The following is a 12,888-nucleotide window of genomic DNA, read 5'->3' as shown; positions in this document are numbered from 1 at the left end:
AGATCATGGACATCAAGGGAGCATACAGAAATTTTAAGGGAATTTTATGGAAATCAGAAGTGAAAAATAGTGGGTATGTTTATATGCGTAAATTCTGGAGGCAGAAATTTAATTTGGTCTTCTCAACTGTGGTTGATCATATACTAAAACCTCCTAAATCAAAATTGTCTCTTTACTGGCCAGGATTGAATTACTTTAGATCATGGACATCAAGGGAGCATACAGATATTTGAAGGGAATTTTATGGAAATCAGTAGTGAAAAATAGTGGATATGTTTATATAAGTAAATTGTGGAGGCAGATATTTAATTTGGTCTTCTCAACTGCGGTTGATCATATACTAAAACCTCCTAAATCAAAATTGTCTCTTTACTGGCCAGGATTGAATTACTTTAGATCATGGACATCAAGGGAGCATACAGATATTTGAAGGGAATTTTATGGAAATCAGAAGTGAAAAATAGTGGGTATGTTTATATGCGTAAATTCTGGAGGCAGAAATTTAATTTGATCTTCTCAATTGGTTGATCATATACTAAAACATCCTAAATTTAAATTGTCCCTTTACTGGCCAAGATTGAATTACTTTAGATCATGGACATCAAGGGATCATACAGATATTTGAAGGAAATTTTATGGAAATCAGAAGAGAAAAATAGTGGATATGTTTATATACCTAAATTCTGGAGGCAGAAATTTAATTTGGTCTTCTCAAATGGATGATCATATACTAAAACCTCCTATAATAAAATTGTCCCTTTACTGGCCAAGATTGAATTGCTTCAGATCTTGGACATCAAGGGAGCATACAGATATTTGAAGGGAATTTTATGGAAATCAGTAGTGAAAAATAGTGGATATGTTTATATAAGTAAATTGTGGAGGCAGATATTTAATTTGGTCTTCTCAAATGGTTGATCATATACTAAAACCTCCTATTATAAAATTGTCCCTTTACTGGCCAAGATTGAATTACTTTAGATCATGGACATCAAGGGAGCATACAGAAATTTTATGGAAATCAGAAGTGAAAAATAGCTGATATGTTTATAAACGTAACTTCTGGAGGCAGAAATTTAATTTGGTCTTCTCAATTGGTTGATCATAAACTAAAACCTCCTAAATCTAAATTGTCCCTTTACTGGCCAAGATTGAATTACTTTAGATCATGGACATCAAGGGAGCATACAGAAATTTTTCATCCTCAAAACTGGAAGAAATTCAATTAATTCGTTAATTCATGCGCCTATTGCGCCCTTTTATATCTCTGTAAAGATTCCCTAAGTTATCTCTGGACAAATTTTACAAAGTGATTTCACGGGCAATTTACCACAATTCATTTTCAAAGCTTTTCAGTTACCTCTAATACATTGTATTAAATTTTTATTTTCATTGGACAAAATATGGGAAAGTACAGTTATACATCATCTGATGAAAATTATTATTGTCTTATTATTCTTTATTGGTAGTATCTTTGAAATTTCACACTTTTATATCGTTATTCATAACTTCAATTTTTTTTATTTGGTTTGTTTCAGGGGAGTGCTACCATTTTCACAAAGGAAAAGGCTATGGGAAAAATTTAGAGCAAAATGTCGAAAACAACGCCCATCGAACAGTCAATCCGATATAATAACCGGATCACAAGTTTGCATGAAAAACAGTCCGATGTATCAACCCGGAGCAATTGGTTTTACAGTAGCAGCTGGCAGTCCGAAAGTGGGACAACTTCAAAACGCAGCATGGACTCTGAACGATACCTGCACTTTCAAAATTCTGCACAATCAACCGACGAGCGCTGGAGCAAGCGATAAAGCGACTAGAGAAACTTCCACACCTTCAAGTAGCAGCATAGGTTAGTACTCAGAATATCAAACTTGAAGAGGAATTAATTTTTTTTACAGCAAGTGCCACTAAATCAAACACGAACAAGGAGAACACAGACAGGCTTGACATGCCCCCACCTCCATCTCCTGCCTCAAGTACTTGCAGTGACACAGGAAGTATCTCTAATAGCCATAGTAAGTAAACGATTCTTTCCCTTTGGTCACATTTAAACAGCATTTATCAATTTGAAAACGCTGAAATGTTGAAAATTTGGAGATCTTGGTTGCCACCGAAGATTTCAATTACACTGCGCAAAAAAATTAACGCACATTATGGAAATCTCAAATTTATTCTACAACTGAAGGTGTTCTCAATGATAATTATTTTTATCAGAATTATGCATGCATCTGTTATCCACTTTCAACGTTTTTCTTCAATACAGATGTTTTTTCCCAGCAGGAATAAAAGAATAAAAAAAAAGAATAAAAGAAAACAATAAAAGAAGATGAGATTATCAGATTTTGAATGTATTGGCTCCATTCTGAAATCAGTTGTTCTCGATCAATTCTAGTGATCAATAGTTTTTCTTTCGTTTGATTTTCTACACTCGATCGCTATGCAACGCGAAACACGCAATTTGACCCAAGAGGAATGTGCCCAAGCGGTAGTTTTGCGAGAAGAAGGGTGGACATACACAAGAATTGCAGAAAGGTTGGGAGTTTCCCATACAAGTGTATCCAGAATGTTGCAGCGATTCAGGGAGACAGGTATGAATGTCCGAAGACCAGGACAGGGTAGACCACGGGTAACAACTGCCATTCAAGAACGTTACTTGAGAGTTTCTCAGAGAATATGATTTAAGGCCTCGTGTCGCGGCAAGAGGCCCAGCTCTTACCACAGCCCATCGAAGGGCGCGTTTGGATTTTGCGAGAGAGCATATCCATTGGAAAGAGGTTGATTGGGAAAGAGTTCTCTTCACAGACGAGTCTAGATTCTGCCTCTACCATTGTGATCGACGTTCCCTTGTATACAGACGTCCACATGAAATATATGCTCAGTGCAATTTCCTGAATACTACTGGTTTCGGGGGAGGATCGATTATGGTATGGGGTGGAATATCTTTGACTGCTCACACAGACCTAGTGGTCGTTGATAATGGAGCTATGAATGCTGATAGGTGTATAAGGAACATTCTTGAAGAGCATGTAGTGGCATTTGCCCCATACATTGCGCGCAGCGTTCAGGAGTACCTTGAAGAGGTTGAAGTCTCTCGAATGGAATGGCCAGCAAGAAGTCTAGATCTCAATCTGATTGAGCAGGTTTGGGACAACCTTAATAGAAGGCTGAGAAGTTCAGAAAATCATCCAGCTACTCTTAATGACTTGGGAATCCAACTCAGAGAAATCTGGGAAGGATTAGATCAGAACATTTTAAGATCACTCATTTTGAGTATGAACCGTCGTTGCCGAGCTGTAATTAACGCAAGGGGTGGAAATACCAAGTATTAAATCACTTATCAGCATTCCAGTATTTTGAAAATTGTTTATTTCTCTTCTTTCACATAAGATTCGGTAAAATCCTGAATTTTTCTTCCATTTAATGTGTCTTGTTTCGTTCAAAACCTTCCCGAGAGAACATAAAAAATAAGTTATAAAGTCAATGTAGAGTTAACTTTCATTAAAATTGAGATTTTCAGAATGTGCGTTAATTTTTTTGCGCAGTGTATTTGAAGCATTACAGCAATGTATTCAATTCCGATTAATTAACTGTATAACCATTCACTACAGAAAGACAGAAACGTACTACACCGTGTGGATCTGATTCTAATAACGAAGTGAAAAAAGACGAAGAAGAATGGCAATTAAGAGATGTCATTTTTGTGGAAGATGTCAGGAGTGTCCCGACAGGACGAGTTTTGAAAGTTGATGGTTCTTATGCCGCCGTAAGGTTTCCATCTGTTCACAATAAGGAGCGAGAAAGAGATCCTAAAGAATTGGACGACATTTTTCAAGACTGCAGATTGATGAGAAAAGATGATCTACAAGTATGTAATTTAGCATATAACGCTTAAAGAAGAACTTGAAGTTACGAAGGTTTTGGTTATTTATTATCGTTTTTCATTTCAGGTGATCAAATCTGGGTCGACGTCTAGGGCTCCAGATTGCTTTCAGAAGACTCCTCGTAGGGTACAAATTTCTGATAATGGTTCACAAATTTTGACGATTGCGGTAGATCCCCAAGGAATTCATGCCGTTGTCCGTAATGGTGTCAAGTTGAGCTATATTATGTACAATATTAGCAGCGGTCGAGTTGAGCTAGATAACGCGTTCCCAAGTGACACAGCATCGTTTATGGGACTTTATCCATCTTTGATAAATCTCAACTGCGCAGGAGAGGTAATAAACCAGTTTTATTATTTTTTTTTTCAGATGAAATACAAACCATGCAAAAAAAATTTTTGGAATATGAAAGTAAATAGTTCACTTTGCATGAATTTATTATTTTTATATCCTTTTTCGTTGTCTCAAAAAAATTGCTCCAAAAAGGTGATAAATGAAATTTTGTTGGAAATATCATACTTTGGGTATGGTCCGTATATCGCCAAGAATTTTAGAGCGGTTATTAGTGGTTTTCAATGTGTCAGGTAACCTGCTTCGTATATACGGACCGCTTGACACTTGTCATTGGTCAACTAAATATTTCATTGACAGAATTTTTGAGGTTATAAATGGTTGATCTCTTTTAATTTGTAAATAACTAATAGTTCTTAATGGCTCTGAAGGGTATTTGTTTCATAATTAAAATTATAAAGTTTTTGAGTGTTAGATGTCATGGAAAATGTTCATAAACAATAATCTGAAAATTAAAATGACATCTGCCAACCGGAGTCGGCGTGGTTACCGAACCTAACCCGAATAAAAGTACGGTTGCTCTGGTGACAGATAATTCACCGAAGTTTGAGGAAATAGTCACTGGTTTTTGAGGGATTTGACATATACGGACCACCAACTTACTAACCGTAGTAACCAAGGTGATATACCCAATATTAACTAAATATATTCAATTTCATTTAATTGTTGGTTAAAGCATCTTTCAGGATGAATAACATGATTATGAATTTAAACAAGCATGCCAAACTCCTGAATTTACATTAGGGCTTTTTAATTTACTGTTTTGGAGGTTATAGATACATATATTCAAAAAAAAAATTATGAATATATCACAAAAATCTCCTATAAAATTATTGTCATTTATTGAATACAGTTATTCAGAAAGTTACGAATAATTGTTTAACGAAAGACTAACATACCAATTTTGAATTTGTTGAAAATTTCATTAAGCAGGAACATAATCAATATTCTTCGTTATTTTGTTTGTCTTTTTATCTATTCATAATTATTTTCTATTTTATGTGAATAAATCGAGAAAAACGAATTTTTATTCCGTTTCAGAGCTCCGAAACAGTATTAATCTTGAGAGACGGTAATAACACCATTTACCCACTAGCGAAAGACTGTGCCGAAGCTATCAAAGATCCACAGTGCTTAGATCTACCGCCTGTTAAATGTGTTGCAGCAAGTACTTTGTCCCTTCCTGGTACTTCTATGAATATGAAGAACCAAGTGGCAGTTATAGTTTTCGCTTTGGAGCATCAATTACTCCTTCCGAAAATCCTTAGGTGCGATCTGGAGGCAGTCCTACAAATTCTAGCCCAATTGGACTCTGATATTAGTGAGTTTTTTTTTTTTAACTATAAAATAATATTTCTATAATTGAATGTTTTTTTTCAGAGGGGAATGCTAATACTGTAGCTTCGATATTGAGTGAGAGATGTGATGGTAATAGAAATATATTCCATGCGGTCGTTAATATGTGTACCCCCATTTCTAACAAAGATGTAGATAACGGTGAGTAAATGCTGCTTTTAGAATCTTATTTCAGTCTTAGAGAATTTTAGAATATTTTGGAGGCATGAACTAAACGGTACGTCAAAAGTAGGGAATATTGATTTGGTTTGTGTTTTCTCATCAGAAAAATTCAGTTTCCTTTTGAAATGTATGAATGTAGTGTATTCGAGTTTGAATAATAAGGGTATGGTCCTGATATCGCCGAGAATTTCAAAGCAGTTAGTAGCTCGAAATTCAATTAATATTTCAGGTATCCTGCTTCATATACAGGGTGATTCACGGGGATAGACTATTAGACGTTTATAGAAAACTAATCATTACTTTGAGCTGAAAATTTGCATATTGGGGTTTGAGGCAATGATCTTTCTCCCTAAAATATTTTCAGATCCCTACAACTTCCGATTATACCGGAAACAGACTACTACTTCCTTATTTCTAATGGCACACCCAGTATATTATTGCACCATTAGATAGCTTCTTTGATGATAATTTCGGCAATATGCCATACCTTGGGTAAAAACTCAACGGTTCATGAGTTATTGGGATTCTTATAAAAAAAAGTGGTGGCGATTAGGACTCAAATTTTTTGGATATTTCCGCTGAAAAAGTTTTTTTCGAAAAAATTTTTTTTCTTTTTCGTTTCTGCAAATACGTAGTATCATAGGACTGTTTGCGATTTGGACCAAAAATGTACAGGGTTTTTATAAGAAGATCATGAACTTGGACAACTCCAATTCATCAAAACTTGAGATTTTCAAATTAGAACCTATAATTTTTTATTATTTCAGTCTATTCTTCGACAAAAATAGTGGGGGTTACTTAAGCATACCCTATACCTAAAATAAATACTTTAGGAGTTATCGATGAAGAACCTTAAATGAGGAAAAACCGCAATTCCTCACTGTGTGAAGTAGTGTGTGACTTCCGGAAAACACAGAAAGAAACTAAAATTCGATGTTTGGATAACTAAATTTTACATTTCATGAATTATAATTAATTTTTCATTGAGATTGTTGAGAAATCCATAAATCAATACAATTTTCAATTACGAATAATTCATTACAATTATTGAAATGTCAAATTTAGTTATGAAAACATCGAATTTAGTTTCTTCCTGTGTTTTCCGGAAGTCACAGACTACTCCACACAGTTATAAATTGCGGTTTTTCCTCATTTAAAGTTCTTCCTCAATGATTCTTTGAGTATTCATTTTAGGTATAGGGTTTGCTAAAGTAACCCCCGCTATTTTTGTACGTAAAATCGACTGAAATATTAAAAATATATAGATTCCAATTTGAAAATCTCGAGTTTTGATGAATTTGAGTTGTCCAAGTTCATGATCTTATAATCACCCTGTACATTTTTGGTCCAAACCGCAAACAGTCCTATAATGCTACGTATTGGCAGAATCGAAAAAGAAAAACATTTTTGCGAAAAAAGCTTCATCTGCCGAAATATTAAAAAAAAAAAGAAGGGTTCCCTTCGCCACCATTTTTTTCATAAGAATCCCATTAACTCATGAACCGTTGAGTTTTTACCCAAGGCATGGCATATTGCCGAAATTGCCGTAAAAAAAGCTATCTAATGATGCAATAATATACTGGGTGTGCCATTTGAAATAAGGAAGTAGTCTGTTACCAGTATAACCGGAAGTTGTGAAGATATGAAAATATTTTAGGGAGAAATATCATTGTCTCAAACTCCAATATGCAAATTTTCAGCTCAAAACTATGCCACAAACGTCTAATAGGCCATGCCGGTGAATCACCCTGTACATGGACTGCTTTCCACTTGTCATGTGTCAACAAAATTTTGTCTTGACAGAAGTTTTTATGTTATAAATGGTTAATTCCTTGTGAATGCATATAAATTTTTATTTATTTTATTTTTATTTTATTTATTCATTCATATTTTTCAATTTTCCCTCGTGTATTCGTTCTGAGTCAGGATTCACTTCCCTTTAAACATTCTACATGTTTCAACTACAATTTGATCGTATTGGCCGTGAAGAATAAACGATTTAATCAAGACTTCATTTGTGTAATTATTGTTCTATCGTTTTTCGAACAGATAACGCTCGCTCTACAACAAACACCAATCCTGGCGGACTAGATTGTATGATTCCTGCCGGCTCGAGCGCACGAAATGCTCCACATCCCTCTTCATCGGCCGTGAGCCTTAGAGACATGATGAGAAGGGCAGCCAGAGCAGCCGAACCTATCAACAATCCCGCCAATGCCCCTGTCGATCAGCAGCATGGAGGTGCTTCATACGCTCAGGGAGAATCTATTCCGACGCACAGTTGGCCGCCGGAATCCTTCGATCCCCTGTCCTTGATGCCTTCAGAAGACGAGGACAGTATCTTAGGTTCCAACGGCCAAAATAAGGCCAACACGTTGCCACCGACCGGTCAAACTTCCAACACTTTTGTTGTAGAGCCTGCCGAGAGAAGAGCCAATGCTCTTCAAATTTTAAACGCACTCCTCAACGAATGTGCAGCATTAGAACCCCATATTGTCGAATTGCTGTCTGCCAAGTAAGTAATCTTTTGATTCTTATTAGTAATTATATTCATTAGATAATGAATAATAATGTAACAATTACATTGAACAAAAAAAAAAAGATTCAGTATTCACACAATTTCTGCTCTTGACCTTATAATAGACCAATTGAAAAGTCCCAGTCTACTATAGTAAACACATTTTTTGGCAAAATTCGCTTTTATTATTCAACATAGTTGCCTTCGACGGCGATACAGCGATTGTAGCGATCTTCCAACTTTTTGATACCATTTTTGTAGTACGATTTGTCTTTCGCTTCAAAATAGGCCTCAGTTTCGGCGATCACTTCTTCATTGGCGCTAAATTTCTTACCAGCAAGCATTCTTTTGAGGTCAGAACAGGAAAAAGTCTCTGGGGGCCAGATCTGGCGAATACGGTGGATGCAGAACCAATTCATGCAATTTCGCCAATGTTTTCATTGATTTGTAACACGGCGCATTGTCTTGATGAAACATCACCTTTTTCCTTCAAATGGGGCCGTTTTTTAACGATTTCATCCTTTAAACGATCCAATAACGCTGTATAATCATCGCTGTTGATGGTCTGTCTCTTTTGGAGGTAATCATTGAATATTATACTTTGCGCATCCCAGAATACTGATGCCATAACTTTGCCAGCTGACTGTTGTGTTTTTCCTCGCTTTGGATTCGGTTCATCGTGTGCAGTCCACTCAGCTGACTGTCAATTGGACTCCGGAGTGAAATGATGGAGCCATGTTTCATCCATTGTCACATATCGACGCGAAAATTCAGGTTTATTGCACTTAAACAGCTTCAAACACTGCTCAGAATCATTAACACGTTGTTGCTTTTGATCGATTGTGAGCTCGCATCCATTTTACACACAGCTTTCTCATGTACAAATATTCGTGAATGATGTCATGAACAGATGATATCTTCACAATGTCTGTTATCTTGATTAACTTCACTTCACAGTCATTCAAAATTATTTTGTGAACTTTTTTGATTTTTTGTCGGTGACAGCCTCTTTTGAGCGTCCACTGCGTTCTCCGTCTTCGGTGCTCAATTCACCACGTTTAAACTTAGCATACCAATCAATGATGGTTGATTTTCCTTGTGCAGACCTGGAAACTCTTCATGAAGCCAAGATTTTGCTTCAACTGTATTTTTTCCCTTCAAAAAGGAATATTTTATCAGCACACGAAATTTTTTTTTCCATCTTTTTCAAATAACAAAAGTAGCTACACTCACAACACAATATCTCACAAACCGATAGTCGGACTGCTGCCAAATTTTGACACATATCGTTTGAAGGATGGTACTATCTAAAAATCATATGGATTTAATACTAGCACCGCCATCTGTTCATCAGACCAGGGACTTTTCAATTGGTCTAATATAATAGGAAATAAAGTGTTTTAGTTTATAATCATATTGAGATGAATTTTGGTAAATTAAATACCGAAACAATCAAGAATATCAATAATGACAAATTACAAAGCATCCCTTCTATTTCAAATAGTTCGGGTCTTTTTTGAAAAAAATTTGCAGTATGATAAATATATCACATGGCACGATTTTGGCATATATTTTACTATTAATTCCTTAGAGATGCACAAGGACAGACTCCTTTCATGCTTGCCGTATCATCCAGAAGTTACCCAGCTGCTCTGAATATATTTGAACGAATAAAGAAGTATCCCAATGTGCAAGAGAGAAATGAAATGATATTTCCCAAAGGATCGAATGCGGATCATTCACCGTTACATGTGTTGTGTTGCAACGACACATGCAGCTTTACTTGGACTGGAGCAGAACATATAAACCAAGTAAGGATTCACTTTTAAAAACGAATTAGTAAAAATACAGGATGCCGCAGAGTAGGAGCAACAAACTTATAGGGTAGATACGATGAAAATGAGAACAAATTTCTTACAAATATGGATTCAAAATCTTTTCAAAATATCTCTAACCTCACCTAACCTAACCTCACCCTTTTTGAAAGAAGCTGTTTCACTAACAAAAAAACTTTCTTCCAAAATGGGTCTTGGATCTTAAAATAGTTAGGACCTATGTTTGCAGAAATTTCTCTATTATATTCGTTAGAACTACCTACCTTACCAGTTCATTATACCTACTGGAAGACACCCTGTATAGAGTTTATTTGGTAGAGACAAGATTGTAGCTTGAATTTTCAGGATATTTTCGAATGCAGAACTTGCGGTTTGACTGGTACTCTGTGTTGTTGCACAGAGTGTGCAAGGGTATGCCATAAAGGTCACGACTGCAAACTTAAAAGGACTTCCCCTACTGCTTATTGTGACTGTTGGGAGAAATGTAAATGCAAAGCTTTGATAATGGGGAACCAGACGGGAAGGTTTGAGTTACTTCAAAAATTGGTGAAGGAGACAAATTTAGTTTGTCAGCCAAATTCAAGGTACGTAGAATAATAATAAGTGGAGTAATTGCGTATGAAAACTTTGAAATTTTTTTTATTTCAGAGGTGAAAGCATACTTCTTTTCCTAGTTCAAACTGTCGGTCGCCAGAATCAGGAACAAAGACAATTTAGACATTCTAGACCAAGAGCTCCCTCGTCGAATTCTAGAAATAAAACTCCATCATCAGACAGTGAGTATTTTTCTTTGCATATTGATCTATTCGTATTATAAATCGCTTAAAAAATAGTGTCCGATAAGTTTTCGAAATTATAATTTTTCTATTAAATTGTTTAAACATTTATCTCGAAATTTGATTCATTTTGTGTCTATTGTGTAATTCTAATCAAGTCATATATAGGGTGCCTACTTAAAAAACACCAACTCTCTAAAACAATAATTAATGTCTAATTAAATGGGACACCCTCTATATGACTTGATAACAAATATAAAATAGATACGAAATTAATTAAATCTCTAAACCAATGAAAACTATTTATATATAAGGTGTCGCATCATAAAAATTAGTGTAAAAACTTGATATCTTTGAAATGGATGACTTTTTTGAAAACCAATGAAATAATGCTTTTCTAAAAAGCTGCGCTGAAGAAAATAGGGTGTCCTAAGATGCATAGAAAACCTGGTGTGTCTACTTATACTTCAGACAAAACGAGAGATTTTACAGATTTATACCTACTTGATTTCGAGGGATCGCGTCTGTTTCAGATGGCGCATACATCGTTTATATTTGACGTTTCTCTCGATTCTCGGCTCTCGTGACCTTTGAGTATAGAACAATAATATTTTATATTCTATGCTCGTAACAATCTCCTATACTGTCATTATATTCCATTAAAAATTCGATAGGAACAGAATTGTAATTTATTGTGGAACTTTGTAAAGTCTAAAATGAGTATTTCATTTTTGAACGGCGCCAGGCAAAGAGCAAGAATTCGAAAATTTGTGAAGAGCGCCCCCTTACAGAATTCTGGTGAAGCAGAACACCAAAGCAACAGACGGATATCCCAAAAAGTCTCAAAAGTCGGGGATTCTATGCACCTTAGGGTGTGCCATTGAAGAAACGTCTTATCTCCTCTATATCTCCAAAACTAATTTATCTAATAACCAAGTGTCTTATAAACCATTTTTCAAATATCCCGAACAGAAACCAAAATAAATCAAAATTTTTAAAAGTAATTTCTCGGAAAGGTTAGGTAACTCGAGAACGAATCAAACAATCTATGATCTGCTTCCTGATATCTTATTATTTCGAAGAAAGGGAGTCTTTGAAGATTTTTTCTCTAAGTCTAATAGTTCTCGAGATGCTTTCAGTGAGTTGAAATTTGGGACACCCTGTACATGTTTTATGAGGTCGACTGTAAAAGTATTGTCTGAAAAATCATAATCATTGGTTTTCATTGAGTTATAAGTGTGATAAAGCACTGTCTTATAATTATTCCATTTTCCCCAGTTGAGTCAGACATGCCCGAGCATGATTTAGAACCACCGAGATTTAGCAGGAGAGCTCTTGAATGTCTCCTGAGCGACTGGAAGGCGGTCAAGAGTATGATAATGTCGGGAATGAAAGAAACGGCAGAAAATCCCTACTCGGACCAGCCTTATGTAGCTGGACAAAGTGGAACCACTCTCTTGGATAAGTTTTCTCATTGCTTCCTTGTCAAATGTCAAATGGTGATAGATATTCTCCTTGAAACTCTCATCAAGGAAATGAAGAATCCAGATGCCAAACAAGCAGAAATAGCTACCTTTGTTGCCAGAAGATTTGTTAGGTAAGAGTGAAAACATTTTTATCAATATTATTTTTTTTGTTTGTAATTGCATGAGAATCTATTCAGGGGTTAAATTATTTTTGTTGCCAATTTTCCAATTCTTTTTTATAACATTCTTAATACATTTTGGGTATGGTCCGTATATCACCTTGGTTAGTAAGTTGGTGACCCGTATATGTCAAATTCCTCAAAAACCGGTGACTATTTCTACAAATTTCGATGATTTATCTTGTCACCAGAGCCACCGTACTTTTATTATGGTTAGGTTTGGTAACCACGCCCACTCGGCTTGACAGTTGTCATTTTAATTTTCAGATTATTGTTTATGAAAAATTCCCATGACATCTAACACTCAAAAACTTTATTAATTTAATTATGAAACAAATACCCTTCAGAGCCATTAAGA

General features: G+C 35.5%; 1 protein-coding gene across 8 annotated transcripts in view; it reads left to right on the top strand.

Annotated features, from left to right (window-relative positions):
* The window catches only part of LOC123679218 (E3 ubiquitin-protein ligase UBR5), a 40,046-nt gene that overhangs the window by 4,522 nt on the left and 22,636 nt on the right, over positions 1 to 12,888 (top strand). For all 8 annotated transcript variants that reach the window (XM_045616671.1, XM_045616677.1, XM_045616673.1 and 5 more), the window contains exons 9-19: positions 1,539 to 1,855; positions 1,905 to 2,021; positions 3,615 to 3,871; positions 3,954 to 4,223; positions 5,280 to 5,559; positions 5,619 to 5,735; positions 7,806 to 8,271; positions 9,866 to 10,085; positions 10,455 to 10,693; positions 10,758 to 10,885; positions 12,164 to 12,482. In XM_045616671.1, coding sequence (XP_045472627.1) covers positions 1,539 to 1,855; positions 1,905 to 2,021; positions 3,615 to 3,871; positions 3,954 to 4,223; positions 5,280 to 5,559; positions 5,619 to 5,735; positions 7,806 to 8,271; positions 9,866 to 10,085; positions 10,455 to 10,693; positions 10,758 to 10,885; positions 12,164 to 12,482 — 2,730 coding nt within the window. The remainder of the gene's footprint in view (positions 1 to 1,538; positions 1,856 to 1,904; positions 2,022 to 3,614; positions 3,872 to 3,953; positions 4,224 to 5,279; positions 5,560 to 5,618; positions 5,736 to 7,805; positions 8,272 to 9,865; positions 10,086 to 10,454; positions 10,694 to 10,757; positions 10,886 to 12,163; positions 12,483 to 12,888) is intronic.

The sequence above is a fragment of the Harmonia axyridis genome, chromosome 4 (assembly GCF_914767665.1).
Source record: "Harmonia axyridis chromosome 4, icHarAxyr1.1, whole genome shotgun sequence".
Taxonomy (NCBI): domain Eukaryota; kingdom Metazoa; phylum Arthropoda; class Insecta; order Coleoptera; family Coccinellidae; genus Harmonia; species Harmonia axyridis.
This window is presented reverse-complemented; position numbering and strand designations above follow the sequence as displayed.